At 40.8% G+C, this 17,905-nt stretch overlaps 1 protein-coding gene across 1 annotated transcript in view; it reads right to left on the reverse strand.

The window, feature by feature from the left end:
- The window catches only part of LOC123986046 (calsyntenin-2-like), a 279,612-nt gene that overhangs the window by 107,264 nt on the left and 154,443 nt on the right, over positions 1-17,905 (reverse strand). Inside the window, exon 3 of the mRNA XM_046074108.1 lies at positions 13,161-13,356. Coding sequence (XP_045930064.1) covers positions 13,161-13,356 — 196 coding nt within the window. The remainder of the gene's footprint in view (positions 1-13,160; positions 13,357-17,905) is intronic.

Below are 17,905 nucleotides of genomic sequence, written 5' to 3' on the forward strand. Positions count from 1 at the left end.
CAGTAAATCCCTCAGCCAGCCTTGTTTTGTCATATTAATGACACTCTCATAAACATTACCCCCCTGCTTTGCCACACTCCCCAGCGATGAGGGAGCCAACATATGTTCCACTCCTCTGGGGCTTGTATGGAGAGGCGGCTGCAGTGTGTGTGTGTGTGTGTGTGTGATTGTGTATTTATGCACAAAAATGCATAATATATAAATGCGATAATTGTAAATATGTCTCATTGTGAGTGTGCATGTGAGTGTGTGTTTCTCCGCTGATGGCGCACATCTGGCTGAAACAGACGCCTAGTTCTCTAGGGCTAGGATGTTTGCGTGTCTGTATGTGTGTGTTTGTGTGTGTTTTCATGTTGTTGGAACATTGCCAAGCTGAGCCCATGGCCGCCATTCCTCCCTATGACAGGCCTCAGCTCATAAGCAGGAGGGCCACAATGAGTCAGAGTGACACAGAAAGACAGTGGGGGGTTGAGTGACCCCATGGGCGCGAAAATGATCATAACACCACTAAACAAAGTGGATAACAACCAGAGCCACGGGGATGGCTTCTTTAAAAAAAAGTCTAAGGTTAAACAAACAACATCACCCCAGTGAATGAGCAAATCAAATCAAATCAATGACCTGGTTTTCACTCTGCAGTGATTACAGACTAAAGTGTGTGATCACATTGTAGTGAAATTGTAGTGTAAAACAGTACCAACTCCAGGTTTAAATGCAACCAAAATGCAAACTGACTCTCCAGAGGACAAGCATACAGAATCTACTTTAGTATACTGGTCTAAAGACTGACCAACACTATCTCCATCCAACATCAGTGTGCTACATTTTGCTTTACATTCACCAGATCCACTGCTCCACTTAATCAAATTATTCCATATAATGTAAACAGTTCACAGCTCTGTGCAGCTTTTAGTCCTCATATTAACTTCTGCTGAACTTTAAAATAGATATTTACAGAAAGACGTAGTAGAAGTAGTCAGGACCAATGTGGGGTACAGTGTGTTTTCCAAGGACACTTCGACAGGAGGAGGTGTGGATCAAACCACCCACCTTGTGATCCAATGTCCAACCTGGGCCCTGCACCACGAAGCAAGTTCAACAACAGGATTTACTTTCAGAATCTGGTTTCACTAAAGCTGACAATCGCGATCGGGATAAGCGGTCACACAAAGCTGCTTTTCAAATCAGTAAGTCAACCCAGGGATTCCCGATCCATCCATGAGACATGGATAAGTCTACAGGTATGTTTTACAAACAAAAAGCAAACTATAATATTAGCTGACACATGCAGTGCATGTGTTATTATGGCGTGTATGACAATTTTTGCCTTATTCTTTCAGCTTGGCCACGTGTCAGCGATTCCACATTAAAAGCCTAAATAAGTGGTTGTTCTAACTCATTTTCAAGAACTTTACATCACTTAAAAAAATCTGATTAATTTATTAATTCTAATTACCTTAAGGCCACAGCGTGCCTCCCTCGCTGATTTTAAGTGATTTTAAGTGAATGTAAACAGCAGCAACAACATGATAATATGGTCATCATCCTCATAAAAAGTCAGACTTTTGGGAAACAGGTTCCATCTTGACAGCATTTGAGCACAAAGTATCATAGATGTCAAACAGAGTCCCTCCCCAGAGTCCATCGCTGACAGCTCGAAAACTGCGCATGGAATGCTCGATACAGGATGTTGAAAAGCAGGAACACATTTGGGCACAGCAGTCTCTGATTTTTGTTTCTTGGCCAACCTGAGTCCCATTATGTCTAGACCAGAGGTTTAGGAGCAGCCTTCGGTCCAAGCTGGTCCAACATAGCTCTGATCCTGCTCTCTTTTCTATCTCACAAGAGACTATCTTGAGGCCTCAAGATAGCATCTTGAGACCAGGAGTTACTATCTTGAGGCCACAAGGTAATTAGAATTAATTTTTTTGATTATGTTACTAGAGTGGCTCTGTAGCATCACAACATTTAGACTACTGAAAACTCCCCCACATCACCTCTACCCACATCGCAAAAGGTGGGGTGCTACATGACCAGTCTTTATAATTCAAGATAGCTACTAACTTAAATTAAACACATTCATACTACACTCTAATTTAATAGGGCTACCAAACAATATGCCAATAATAGCCTCACATAAGAAAAATAAAACCCATTTATTTTAATGGCTGCAACAGGCTGTGTGAAACAGACTTGGGAGAAAGTAAAAAATATAAAACACATTTCAAAGCAGTAAGTAGGCTTACTGTCACATCCTAAAAACCTACAACATGTACTAGCCTACAAGGCTTTAGTAGTCTACTACAATCAGTCTCTGTAGGACAATATCGCTATACAAACGTTTCTCCGCATCACCACAGCAAACATAAAAGCAGCTTATAAACTAGTCTGTGGGATCTCCTACAGATGGTGATGTCATTACCCAAAAGAGCTGATTAGTCAGTAAGAGGTGCTTTTATAGAGTGGATCTCTTATCTGGAACATAACCTGCTCCGGGAAGAGGTTAGCCATTCAGAAGTTACCATGCCGATATTCCCGGGTAAGAAGTGAGTCATCGTCGTGGTCCTGAAAACCCAGGGTTAACCCTGAAGTTGCCTTGCTAAACTCAAATCTGAGAATGTAAATTGAGACTGCAGCTGATGTTATGTTGTCTTTGCAGACAGATGAACAGATCTGGAAGTGGTTTTAAACTTTAATTTGCCGTTCTATGTCACAAAAACATAATTTGTTTTCAGCTCAGGAACATTCATTATTTTTTCACTTATTCCGCTGAAATGCTGAAACATGCTTCATTGTGCTTGCATGCTTCAAGTTGCTTAGACTACTGTAACTTTCTTTTCACCGGGCTAACTAAAATTTATTTAGAATGCTGCAGCCAGGACTTTTTTAAAAAATAAATAATTACTAATTACTGCATTCAACCGCACTGGCCACCTGTATGTTTTACAATTGATATGAAAGTTTTTTTTAACTTGTTTAGAAAGATTTTACATAACCTAGCACCTTTTCATACCAAATCAACAAAATTTGTGTAAGTGCAGTGAGTTAACAATTCATCAGTGTCAAAAACACTGTTTACAGAAACAAACCCAAATGTCTTTTATTTAATAAAAAGACCTGAAAAGGTGTTTGCAGTCACTTTTAAAGGATGTAAATATCTCATGCATGGCAAACAGTGGAGACACATTTCTGTGCCAGGTGTGATTTCAATTCAGTTAAATCATATGCAGACACAATCAGATACCAGCTGCATGTTAATGCCAGGTTAGTATTGTTCCGAGCTTATTACATATTCATCCACACTAATTATTTATCAACACTCAACTAAACACAGCTTCTCAAACTCAAGTCATTATTGAATGCCTCCCGTGCACACACACACACACACACACACCTGCACACTCGCACACCCAACCCAAAGGCAAAGGACTCAATTAATCTTTGTCAAGAATTATCTGAGAGGTTGAATCATCAATTTCCTTGTGTGAGACTAGAATGGAAATAAACAACACTAACTATACCAATGGGATCACATGCACAAGCCCGACACAGGATGGCAACCTCATCAATATGCAAGGAAATCACACATCCACATTGTCTAACACCCGGAGGCAGTAACAGAACAGTACTCCATGGGGGCTTGTGAAATCTCAATACAAGGTGATTATAATGGTTATCCAGTTAAAAGCTCCATTCCCCGATCATGCTAATCTAACACCAGATCGTAAGAGTCTAATCATTGATGGATGGCTTGGACTATCATGCCACAGAACATAGTTTTCAACAGTGTTACTAATGAGTTAAAGCTGCAATTTGCAATGTACGTAACCACTTTTAGAAAAGATTATTTTGCGATTTTGAGAACATTTCCGTGCGATAAAATCCTCAATCATCATGTCCATTTGCCCGAGTCTCCTGACAAACTTCTAAGCATTCCCAATGCGAGGCGACATCAGATCATGGTTTGACTTTAGAATAGGAACGGGTGTCACTTTCTTTCGTCAGGTAACTCCAGCAGACAGCACAGATGGTGCAGTTCCTGGCGGTGCATATTCATAATTGAAACACGGAGACTATACTGTCCTATTACATTATGTTAGCTGAAGATAAACAACATATTCCTAAACTAGATGGTTTTTTTTTTCTTGCCAGGAATAATAATCACGTCAACTAACAGGTTTTGACAGAATGAGGTTTCACTCATATTAGCATCAAGTGTGACAAGCGTGAAGTTAAGATTCTTGGTAGAATAAAACGCTGACACATTGACAGGGCTACACTGTCTGTGTGGAGTCCCCTGGTCTTCTCATTGCAGAAATGTATCATGACAGCTTATGCTAACAAGGCACAGCTTTTGTCCCAGTTCTTCACTATGACTTTTTTTGGTTAATGTTCAGCGAGTACTTATGGTGATTGTCTATGTGTTGGTGTGCATGCCTGTTTACGAGTTGGTGATGAGATGTAGAATCAAGCCTATCTGTCCTCATCTACATTATTTGTCTTATTTATATGTAAATGTAGGTATATCAGTGTGAATTTGACTCAGCATTTGGGATTTGTGTGTATGTGTGAGCATGGCTGTCCTTCAGCTGGCTGTTCGGTGGGATAATTAGCCACTCCAAACTGCAGTGAGGTTAGGACATGCAGACCTCTAAGATTCACTAATGATGACTTTAATAACTACTGTGCTGCCAAGCACAGAGCGTGTGTGTGTATGTGTGTGTGTGTGTGTCTAGCTACACAGACATGAGAAAACATCTGTGTGTCTATTTACATCTACATTTTCTCAACACACACATTTGCACACACACAACCTTTGGGGCACCTAACCCTGTTGTGAATGTGTTACCCCCCTGACAGCCTCCAGGCACTTAACCCCTGGGCCAGTGTTAAGTACACAAGTTGTGGTTAGGTGTGAGTCCTGGGAAGGATTATGAATATGACATGCTTTGTAAGGCAGTGAGATGTCCCTTATGCCTAATTACTCTACAGCAACATCAGAAACTTGCACAGAGCAAGGTGTGTGGGGACTGGTGAGGCACAAACAGTACAGAGAAACTTCTAGTCTTCAGATGCTAATTAGTGAGATTATATGGTTGTTTTTCAACAGCACACACCCCAAAGGCTCAGTGCTCACATCGCTAGCTACACTGGTGAGCTAAAATTTTCAGAGGAACAATGTCAAGTATCAAGATCTGTTTGGTAATAATGTTTCCCTAAGACAGTAGTTCCTAATCATTTTTGCATGTGACATCTCATGAACTTGAGGGGTCCTTGAGTAGGAATTGTGAGTGGCTAACTGGTTGAATTTAAATTGTTTGTGCTTCATGAATGAATGCTTCATACAACTAATGTGCCGCTATAGTTAAAATAAAACTGACAGTAAGAAACAACATTTTTTTATCTTATTAAAGTTGCTATATGTAGGTTTTTAATTCAATTAATCACTTTTTTTTATTGAATATTTGTTAAATAGTTATAACCTCACATAACAATTAACCACACACCTGCTTTCCCGGTTGATTGGAACTGCCACTATGTTGCTTCCTACCTGAACAAATCTGGTCAGATCTACTCGAAATCCATTGGTTTACATAGACTGTGATAGGGCTGTGCCCAATTATGCTCTATCGTTTATATCATTGTGTCGCAAATTCCACACTTTACCAGAATATTTTGGTAAGGGAACGGCGCTTTGCACCGTGGTGAAGTTAGCATTACATTGGAATTTGACATCTATTGAACGTCCAACGTAAAACAAATATCCAACTTATAAATAAGCCTGTGTTTTTTTTGTCTTCTCCACATAACAGCCTACACTACTGTTGCACCAATTAAATTGTTCAGGTTTGTTTCTTAATTGAGTTTTTAAAGCCTTTTTCTTTATTTCTTTATTAGGTAAGGCTACTTTAGAAAAATGTTTGCTCCCTGGCGCATTTTTTGGAACATGTTTTTTTTAGTTAAATTAATTTTTTAATTTTTTAAAGTGACGACCAAGCGGCCAGCTGCCAACAGTGAGTCAATGATCAATTTAGCCTCTCAAATCAACACTTGACAATAAAATCCATATATATAAAACATTCAAGCAAATCACAATGTGAATTTAAACGTGTAGGCTAGGGTTGGGTATCGTTTAAAATTTTACGATACCAGTACCAAAACCAGTACCATTAAAGTAATAACGATACCAATAGAGTACTTCATTCGATACCTTGCATAAAATGCCAACTGTTGAAACCATAGTAGTTGATTAGGTGTGTTGACAGTAAACAACATAGTTTTTTTTGTTAACTTTCATTCAATAAACTGAATTGAAAGATCGCCAGGAGTGCTTTTTACTTTATTGGTTAAACCAACTACACCTGAAGCAGCTGCAGCCAGAGAAAAAAGCGTTTTTTTGATGTGATGGAAGGCAGCGATCGTTCAGTGACAAGTGATGTGAAAAGCCAATAAAAATGTACAGAGAAGTGTTAAATGACACCACAAGATGAAACCAATAGAAAGTCAAGCTTGTGGTGATAAACTTGACTCGTAGTCAACAGGTGTCTAGCAGCATGAATTATTATTGCACAGTGTCCAGCAGCAAACCGTATATTGCGCATATTAGTAAACAGTGTATTTAACATTGCCACCCCTAATTACTGTGACATGCCTGAGGGGTTATCATGCTGAGGCGATCTCAGAGTTCAGTAGCTTTATGGCAATTGGGAAGAAGCTGCTTAACTGTCTACTCATTGCTGTCTTTACAGGTGGCAGAGGAGCTGATTGCAGAACCCTCCAGATGTGATTTGCTGTGTCCAGCTCTACAGGAGAGAACAGCTCCAGCTTCCAGCTCTTCAGTTCCTGCTTTGCACAGCCTTTTCTTTTTACTCACAACACCTGAACACAACCGATGTGAAATTATGACACTGGGTTCTTATCAACAGATTCTATCATTATAATAACTCTTACAACAAATTTCAAGTCATACAAAACTACTTTTACATTTGTAACCTTTTAATGTTGATGTTTTCATGAATGCAAGACAAGAGTTTAATATGTTATTATGGATTAGTATTAGGAATCTGACTAAATTAATAATGTAATGACAAATGTGACATTGACTAAGAAGTTATTCTGTTTAATTATCTGCACATTGAATAACTTTGAAGCCCTGTATGAGATGTCATTTATTGTGACCTCTGAGAAGGTCTTGTGTGGCTTTCATTGTATAAAATGCAAAAGTGCATTCGATCAGCTCTGAGACCTCAGAGTTTGCAAGGTCACAATAAAAACCACCTAGTGGGATTCATAATTACTCTGTGCAGATCATTCTTTATTTCAGCACTTACCCACAGGAGGGCTTGGATGTGCCCACATTATTCTGTGTTTAAAGCAGACTTATATCAGAGCAGCAAACAAGGCACTCTTCAGAAACTTCAGGGTCTATTATACAGTATATGGGTGCTGGGTGTATGGCTCCTTATTTATCTTAAAGTATAAGGTAGAAAGTAAAAATACTCCTGCACACACATAGATACACTGCATAATTACTTTTCAACATTTCATGTGAAACATGTTTGGGAGTATTTTCACTTTTCAACTTATACTAGACTGATGTTCTTTAGCAAGAGTTCAGCTTTAATGTTTCGTGTTTTATCTGTGGTATACGATTAGCTTTTCAGTAAGTAGTAAAGACAGAGAGTTTTAAATGGACCTATAACACAAATATGGACAATGTTTAAAACTCAAAGTAAACAGAAGGAGAGAACGCTTTTCCACGTCAGTCCACGCCAACATGATACAGACTTCCACAAGAATAACAAGGTTTCCAGGTCTATGCAGCTCTCTGGCACCACGTTGGACATCTGATCCACAGCGTGACTCTAGGAGGAAAATGTGTAATAAATGCTTCAGGTGATGAAAAATATAAAGTAAACAATACAGATGAGTCTTTAATAAATAGAATATTGTGGTGAAGTTAACTTTCTATTCTATTCAAAAAAGTGATTCTTTGATATATTCTAGATTCATTACACAAAGTGAAGCATTTCAACCCCTTTTTGTTTTCATCTTGATGATTACGATTTACAGCTCATGGAAATAAAAACTCTAGTATCTAAAAATGTATAAACATTTTAGAATAAATACATTTCTGTATTATAAATTATACAGAAATGTCAACTGGAGAAGAGCTCTCTCATCAGCTAATTAACTCAAAACACCTGCAAAGGTTTCTGAAGCCTGTAACCTCTCAGTCTGGTTCTGGTGCTTCTTTTCCTCAGTATTCAAATTTTTTGAGATGCTCTTCTAAAAGATGCCTCAGTGTTTTAATGTTTACAGCACTATTATGTCACATAAGTGGGAGAAATGGAAAAAGGGAGACAGTCTTTAACAATTTTATATCAGCTGTCAAGTGTCCTGTAGCCAAGTTGTCCTAGTAACATTACTTAGTTTAAGCTTTGAGTAGCAGACATGGAGCCGTCAGATCCTCAACTAAAATCTTGTGACAAATATAAAAAGTACCTTTCTCTCTCAAGTGTCCTATTCCAGACAATAATCTCACACAGCCCTGCCGTCAGCAGCAACGTTACTCAAAATAGCGGTGTGGGGAATTAATTAACGTGATAAGAGCCAACGTTTTACAAGTTATACAGCTTCCATCATGTGACTAAGGACTCTACCGCTAGCTTATTATGTTTATTACAAATAACACAATAAGGTGACGTCCAAATAAACGACTCGTAACTAATGTTATGTTAAAATTGTTAGTTTGAGCTGTAAGTAAACGTTAACGTAATTAATAACTGATTCATAGTTAACTGTTAACGTTGGTCTCAACAAAATCTAACGTTAATGTTGCAAAATAACGTTGCCACATTTATATATTATAAAGCATTTAAAACCTTGTTAAGTATAATGTCAATAACAAATATGTGAGTAATTTTAAAATATTCCGGTGTCTTACCTTGAGCTAGGCGGGAGTGGTTTCAGCAACACGTCACCTCAGCTCCACCCACGATCTGCCTCTTTGCCCATTTATGGTTATCCGGGAGTGACACGCAGTTCCAAGATGGCGACGACCAGCTCCGCCTAATTTAACGGTTGACGTCACGGATACTACGTCCATTTTTATATACAGTCTATGAGTGATACCCATCCCTAGTGTAGGCTAATATCACTACCACAGTAAAAAGGCATTTTTGACAGGCTGAGGGACAGCTGCTGCTGCTGCTGCTGCTGCTGCTCGAATCTGTGTGCAGAAAAACAAACGGACTATAAACCTACATTCTAAACAAATAGGCTAATAATAAAAACATGCAGGTTGTTTTACCTTACACCTGGCTATGCATCAAAAATCAAGGCTTCACCATAGAACATCATGGCCAATCCCAAAGTCCAATCCCAAACGCAAAACGATCAGCCTCCTAACGTTACAGCCAGAAGCACAGCCGCTTTCATACAGATAGTCGATCCCGCAAGAAACACGTAAAAAATATCTGACAAAATGCCGCTTTCACTCATATAGCCTACTGAATAAAGTTATGCGACATAATTGCGCAATGTGTGCATTCACTTAGCCATCTGGTTTTCCGGAACCAGCAGCGTAGAAAAAGACCATTACATATGACACAACATCAGCATGCCGCTGTGTGTGCACGTACGCACACACCGCCAGCAGACTGTGTCTTTATGTGTCAGTGTAGAAAGTGTCTTTTTTTCTGTGTTTTACCATCTCCAGCTACTCATATTTTGTTTTAATTGATGACTGTCTAAAACATAAAAAGGAGAAGCCTTATATGTATCGGCCTGATGCCCGGCCCCAGGGGCGTAAATAAGTCGGGCCCCGGCTCCGGCTGAAATGCAGGGCTCTAAGTGGTAGCAATCTGAAACCTCACCACTAGAAGCCACTGAAAACTACTGAAAACTACATGTGGCCCCTTTAATTAATTCATAACCCTGGTTTGTACTGACTGACTCACTGGTAGGTCTGTGCTTTTTATTCAAATGGGTTGCAATCCTTACTATATTTTAACCTTTAACCATTCCTGTAAAGTTAGCATAACCTAGGCATACACAAAGAACAGACAACTATATCATGTTGCCTGTGTACCTTTCAAAGTCCTTTACTTACAGACTCTGCTGACATTAATGAAGTTTGAGTTTAATTAGGATGTGATAACTCAGACCAACAGCACTTAAAACCAATTAAACCTTTTTCATTCATGCCTAGGCTGAATCACTATTGTGTTACATCAATAGATAGACACAAAATGGACATTTATCACATTTATGGCTCTTCATGACAAAGCCTGAGAACACTTAGTTCTGTACAAATTGATCATTTGGCAGAGGTCAGCCCTACAGTACTGCAGATTAATTTGTGTTTCATTTAAAGCTGACCTGAGCAGAAACAGTCTCAAGGAGTTTAAGGTGAATTCATTCGAGCTTTGCACTTTGCTGACAAGTGACTAAAGCTTCCACAGCAGCAAAGTAAAATATCTCAGAGGGCAGAGAGAAGCAATGTGATTCAGAACGAATCTGTACGCTGTTATATTGATGCTCTGACTCAGAAAAGGGCAGTCATTATTAATTTCAGTGATTATAAAGCCGTCTATTGCTGTGGTTTCTGACAAAGTCACCAAGAGTTCGGAAAAAGAACAATGACTGTGCAGGAAGATGCATACATTCAAAGTTTGACATGACATTTTGAAATGACAACATTTCATTTTTGTGCAAAAAAAAGCATTTCAGCCACATTGGGAGACAGATTTGTACAGCCATGGCAGAGAGTGCATCCATTTGTGAGTGCAGAGGCAGTCTGATGAAATATTCCAACACTAGAGTCTGTAACAGAGACAGAGGGACTGACAGAAAGAAGGACGGAGTCAGACAGCAGGAGCTAGCTGAGCTGCAGACCAGTCAGGGAAAAAATATATATAAAGGAATAAGAAGTAGGGCAGCAGCTAGTGGTAAGCAGAGCAGGGAAGAATAGAGGATAGAGTGAAGTTGAAACTCATCCTGTGTCACTCCTGATCCTCTCCTCTGTCCTCTTTAACGGCTAATTTTCTTGACTGCTTTCCTTCTCTGCCGTTGACGTGTCATGTGTAATTTGTGCACAGCCTTAGGCGGAGATTCTTCTTCTCCCCTGTTCGCTTCTTTCTAAATCGGAGCGAGCAAGCGAGTGGTGCGGCGAAAGGCCAGCCTCATCCTTTGAGAGTTGCCAGCGAAAGGACAGGCCATTTAAAGCGTCCCCAAATTCACTTCCCCTCCAGCCTCGGCCTGTCTGTGCCAGCCAAACTGGGTCTGCGTCACAGCGGGGGAGTGAGTTATGTTGATAGAAAGTAATAGTGTGACATAACAGAATGCCTGGGTGCTTAAAAGGGATATAAAACATGATCAAAAGCATGGAAATAGTAGCACAAATCCATCACCCTTTTGCCTTGTACACACAAAGTCACACATACACACACACACACACAGAAAAGACAGCAAACAACATACAGAAAATACAAGTTACGCTCTACTGATTTAAAACTTTCACCGAGGCTTGAAAACCCCTGCTGCTATAATTCCAGGTTTAGTGTGTATACAGTATATATCAGTGTGTGTGTGTGTGTGTGTGTGTGTGTGTGTGTGTGTGTGTTTGTTTGAGAGAGTCTATAAGCTAGACAAGATGATAGATTTCTGTGCCTGGCTCCATTGTTGGCCGAGGTGAGGGGGGTTGAGCTATAAGACAGCGAGGGGAGATGTACAGCATACAGTGGACAGAGGAAGTTGGTTTTCTTTTCTCAGACAGAAGCTGCTTTCAGGAGAGTCAACAAGTGTGACAAATTGTTTTCTATCAGTTGACCTTTGTAAAGTAGTCTGCTGGTGCTTGTGGAAGTGGAGGTGGGTAATGTATCTATGCTGGCATGGCTGCTTCTCAGAGCAGTCTGGGATCAAGCTGTATAGTCATGTATGGCAGGAGGAGAAAGAGATATAATGCCAGTGTTATTTGACTAATATTTAACTAGAAGAGCTTTTATTTCAAGCTTTTTGTGTGAAAACAAGAATGTGAAAGGCATCCTTGCCTGACTGTCACATGTGGTGACAAATATAAATGCATCCTCACTTTTCAAACTTGTGTTTTTTGTCTCCCTCACTTTTATACTTCCATAGTTTCAGCTTTACAGTTGAGATGAGAGAAGATGAGTTGCTAAAAACATACCTGCGTCTTAATCTCAGATCTCAGAGCTTTAAACATGCAATTTTCTGATTTTGCATCTTAATCTTTCAAAATACATTATAATTTGTTGGCTGTAGTTTGTATTATTAATCTGAATTTGCAAATTTATTACATAAATCTAGTGGACTAGAAGTATAAAGTAGCATAAAATTGAAATACTCAAATAAAGTACCTCACAATTGTAGATGAGTTGATGTACTTAGTTACTTTCCACCACTGCTAGTAGTAGTACCACCATTTTCTATCTTTCATTACATTGTAGGCATAACTTTACAACTATTACAATTTTCTTTTAATTTTAGCCTTTATTGTGAAGAACTTCGTATTTAAGATTCTCACCCAAAGTGTGTTAAGTAGCAGCTCTGTGGGGCAATTTGCAGAGCTGCTATTGGACTGTTCTAAAGAACCTGCACTTGATTGTCTACTCGCCATTTGGTTAAGAACCACTGAGTTAAGTGACTACCCCCAAATTGTTTTCATTGGACCATGCATAGGACTAGAATGAGAACTTGAGAGATCTTCAACACTTGTGCTGGCAGCTCAGTGGGGCTTTGTTTGAACTAGCTGTTAATGGTAACTTGAGGTAAGCCCCAAACAGCCACTGCCAGCCAGCATTCTTTCCACCACCACTGTTTTCTGGCATAGCTGAAAATTTGATTGGACTTTAGCCATTGTTTAAATGGATCATGAATTATACAGTAAGTACTTGTAGTTTTACATAATTTAGCCCAGGCATTTTATATGAATTATGAAAAATCTTGTTTACTGGAATTTCTGTTCCCTCGTCCTTAGTGGTCTTTGCTTTTCACTTTAAGTCAAACCTAGAAATCCCACTCTTTGCCTAGAAATGGCTGTGTGAAATCAGCGTAAACGTATGTCCTGTTCATGCACTTACGTCCTCTGTCAGACTTCTGTTGTTGTTTTCATTGCTGCTGCTGTTTGTCTTACTCACTTGTGGGACTTTTTGCCCTCTGTGCCTCTGGGGCCAGAACCGCAGTCGTGAGCCTGAATGATGAAGGTGTATTCCTTTTGCAGCTCGCAGTCCACCAGGCCACGGGCCCTCATCTGGCCCTCACCCGACGTACCGTTCAGCACCACTGCTTCAAACGGAGCATCCAGTCCGTGGATGTTGAACGCACAGATCTCCCCTAGAGACCGGAAAAAAGTAAGGGAGGTATGAGCTCACTGTTAATCACAGTCAGTCAGGTGAAATACAGGTGGAGAATAAATGATGATGATGATGTGTGTGTGTGTGTGTAAATTAGGTTAAGTCTATGAAACAAAAGCTGTGGCTGTGAGTGTGTAATGGGAACAGAGAATGGGGAGAAACTTTAATGGAACAGACCAAGTTCTGTTATATTTCAAAATGTTTTATTTCATTTTTTTAATTATAATATGTCTTCTCCTTTTTTTTTTTTCAGAACATCCCTAAGTCACTGTAATGTCACATGACTTCCTCTCCTCTGTGTGATCCATTTCTATAACAGTACTTGGTTTGTTCTGCTGTAATTACATGCACAGAACTTCTCTCTTACCAATGTTCCCAGGCAGTCCTGAAAGTTAAACTAGCTACTTTAAGTTGCAAAGATCACCTCTGGAATACTGCTTAGTCAAGGGAAGCTGCAGTCCATTCAGAAGATTATGTATGCTACAGGAGAGCTGGGCTGGCATAAATACGCATTTACTGAGTTTTCCCTCTGTTTAGTCACCTGGGGTAATTTCTACTCTGACGTTAGAGTTACATATGTGATATTGAAAACAAACTATTATATATATATATATATATATATATATATCATATATATATATCATATTCCCAACACAGCACATTCTGTCTAATTGCTCTTGTAATTAATGTATGCCCACCTAATATGTGGTCATTCTCTGCAGCTCCAAAAAACTAACAAATGAGCACAATTGAGTTACATGAGGCTCCAATAAGACTATGACGCCTCAAAGTCACCCTTGTGGACAGTTATAGAGGAAGAAAATCCATTTAAATCCAGAGTGAGCAGCTCACAAGAACAAAACAAAAGAGCCAAGGGGCGGCTGGCATTTATTAACAGGCTGTATAGAGAAGTGTCCATTTGTGGAGTTAGGGAAGTTCTTTATTTTTCCTTTTCCTTTTTGGAGACTTGGCGTCCCCTCACGCTTCCACTAGCGGGATTTCAGGAAATCACTTAACGCGCCCGGCTCACACTCTGACCTGTGACAGCTAATTGCACTGATATCACTTAAACTAACAGCAAAGACTAAATTGGATTCCCAAACAGCTTTGTGTGCGCATTGCTCCTGGCAAGTTCTGATAAGAGCAACTTTATTTTCTACCGCCTTCCCCTTTCTCTCTCCCTTCATCCTGTTTCTGTCATAATCCCCTCCACCTCACCTCACTCCCCTCACCCTCCCTTCCTGTTGGGGCAGGGACTCTGAAATGACAATTTGCCCACAGAGGAGCTATAGGCAAAATAATAAAGAAAGGGAGCGAAAAAGGGAAAAAGAGAACAGGAAATGAGAGAATGGGGGGTGGGGGGGTGTCGACACTGTCTGCACGCTGTAAAGACTTTCCCCTCTGTACTGCCTGAACAATGTCTTATCAGAGTTAAATGGGCCCCCACAATATGCAGAAGCATGGCTTGCCAGGGAGAGCAAAATTATAAAATGGCATTGAGCAAACGGTGTGCGACGGGGAGTGACAGAAGATGCAACAGTCTTGATGTGCTGCTTCTCTCAATGGTGCACCCCCGTACAAAACAGGCAAATGGAAAATCCATCACTGCTGGACCGAGAAATAAATCCAATATACAGAGGCAAGTGCAGAAGCTTCCCATCAGGGCTAATATGCTGAGAATATGCTGATGACACACGTCCGCAGATGGGGCTGGGTGGCCCGACATGCTCCTGGTGATTTAATTGTAGCTGCTGGGGGAGCGGGGAGCGGGGTCAAGGTGACCGGAGGACCTCCCTCTTGAAAGACTCAAATTAACACTCAAAACAGCTCTGGGGGGGGGCAACAGACCTGTCGCTTTTTTTTCTTTCATCTTTAAACGTCCACCTATCACTTCACTCCAGACCTGATAAATGTTCTGCCACCCGCGGAGAGGCAAAGATGGCTGGTGGAGGAGGGAGGGACGAGGGTGGAAGCACTGGCCCCGGCGGCAGTGGAGGAACAGATGTTGGGCGGCTGGCACTTGGCAGAGGGAGAGAGCTCACAAACGCTAATTGCTGCGCTAAACTGTTAGCTAAATATGTGTCTCCGCGTCACATTAGGCTTTTAAGAGGTAGATTTATGGTCAGAAGAAACTCTGTCTTCTTGAAGGGGGGGGGGGCATTTAAAACTAATGGATGCAAACTAATGGATATGGATGCTGCAGTGCTATTTCTTTATTAGTTTATTTGCTGGGTTGTCATCACTGTTTGGTTATTTAGCATAAAGAATAATTTTTATGATCTTCACTGCTCCGCGTAGGGTGTCAGAAACATTTTAAGTCACTATATTACTATATATTCACCAAAACATACTTGACTTTTAGACACCCTCTATTTATCTCATTCTTTCCTGTACCTTATTCTCTGCCGCTGTGATTACTAACTTTCCCCTTGGGTATCATTACATTTTCATTTAATCAAGTCTAAATTAATGACTGTCCATTAGTCAGTGTGAATGTGCGCTCAGGACCTAAGCTGCTGTCCTGTTGGTGTCAGAAGTCATGCAGCGCTGAACACCTCAAGGGAATCTGGCATCCGTCCACACTAGCCTATCTTTGAGGACACAGAGCTCATTATCAGTGAAGGCAGAGACGCTTTACTGGCAATGGTGGCCTGTGTTTGCAGAGCTGGAGGAGTGTGACAAAGTATCAGGGGCCACAGCGCCTCGGGGCCCCAAGTTATTATCAAAGCTGAGAGAGCATCGCTGATGAGCCGCCTGCATCCGAACATATGCACAAGCTGCTTTTGCTGAAAAGGCAGTCTCTCGCACGTAAGTGAATAGATATGCACGGTGGTTGTTTACTGAGCGTTTGAGTGAGAAGTGAGAGTGGAGATATCAGGCGGGAAACAGTCACACCGCTGAGAGGAAGAGGAGGAAGAGAAAGATATGAAGGGAGATGAAAGGAGGAGCTGGGGAGGATGGGAACATGGCCACTGCCTTAGGGCAGCTCTGATCTCCCTACTGGAGAGTGACCAAAGCGCAGGCATGAATACACACACTCACATTTTCTCAAACTGTGCCAGTTTGGCAGCTTTAATCAGAGCTGACATGCCTTTCATCCTCCCACTGTCGGAACACACACCAGATAGACAGCAAGTAAAATCAGATTACTGGATATCACACTGTTACTGAACACATTCTGGACCAGGCACCAAAATCTTTGCGCCCACATTATCTTAATATTTTCACTTGCCATTATTAGCATTATTGTATTACTAAAACCAACCTATTTTCACAAGAGTTGCTGTCTACTGTGGGGCTTAAACAGTTGTCATGATTTCGGCTGCTTTTCCAATTTGGGTTTGGTGTGAAATTATCTCTTGTATTAGTCACCCGCATAACCCACTAATTCTCCTTCTCATTTTAGTCACAAAAACACAATCACACGTCCACAAGCACTCTGGGATACATGGATACACACTCACTCACTCACACGCACACAAACCCCAAGCCTCTCAGCTGCAGTGCAGAGATAGACTGTCAGCTTCATAACTCTGCAGAGGGCCAAAATTGAAAATGTGGTAATTATGCTCTTCATGAAATTAGCCAGCTGAGGAAAAAACACAATTGAGGAGCTGTCCATTCTGCAGATAAGGATTAATACTAATCAAGCCTGCATGTTCTTACTGGAGCACACGAAACCTGGAGAGGCAATTGTGTACTGTGTGTGTCGGATGGGGGATTTTTAATTAAAGACAATTTCTCAACAGGGGTTGGGAGGGGGGGGGGGGTGTTTGTGTGTATGACTGTTGCGGAGGGGTTGGGAGATGATTTAGTCCACCACTCATTGCCACCCCAGCAACCCCCCCAACCCCCCCATCTCCTCACTGTTAATTACTTTAAAGGCTCCTCTCACAGAGTTAATGACATCCCACTGTCTTCTAACTGAGTGAACACCCACTCTGTGTGTGTGTGTGTGTGTGTGTGTGTGAGAGAGAGAGAGTGTGGTGTCACAGTGAAGGGTGGAGGACTGAACCACACTCTCACTCATACTCTCACATCAAGGCAGCAATAGGTAGGCTCAGGGGCGCTGTTAGAAATTCGGTGCCCCCTGAAAACAACTCAAAAGGGCCCTTTCATGCATGGTGTTGACATTTGTGGACAGTTATTTTAACTCCATTTTGAGTTAATATATCATATTCATTACACACAGACTGACATATTTCAAATGTTTATTTCATTTAATTGTGATGATTAAAACTGACAACTAATGAAAATCTCAAATTCAGTATCACCGAAAATTTGAATATTACTTAAGACCAATACAAAAAAAGGAATTTTAGAAATGTTGGCTAACTGAAAAGTATGAACATGAAAAGTATGAGCATGTACAGCACTCAATACTTAGTTGGGGCTCCTTTTGCCTGAATTACTGCAGCAATGCGGCGTGGCATGGAGTCGATCAGTCTGTGGCACTGCTCAGGTGTTATGAGAGCCCAGGTTGCTCTGATAGTGGCCTTCAGCTCTTCTGCATTGTTGGGTCTGGCGTA

Source organism: Micropterus dolomieu, linkage group LG17 (assembly GCF_021292245.1).
Source record: "Micropterus dolomieu isolate WLL.071019.BEF.003 ecotype Adirondacks linkage group LG17, ASM2129224v1, whole genome shotgun sequence".
Taxonomy (NCBI): domain Eukaryota; kingdom Metazoa; phylum Chordata; class Actinopteri; order Centrarchiformes; family Centrarchidae; genus Micropterus; species Micropterus dolomieu.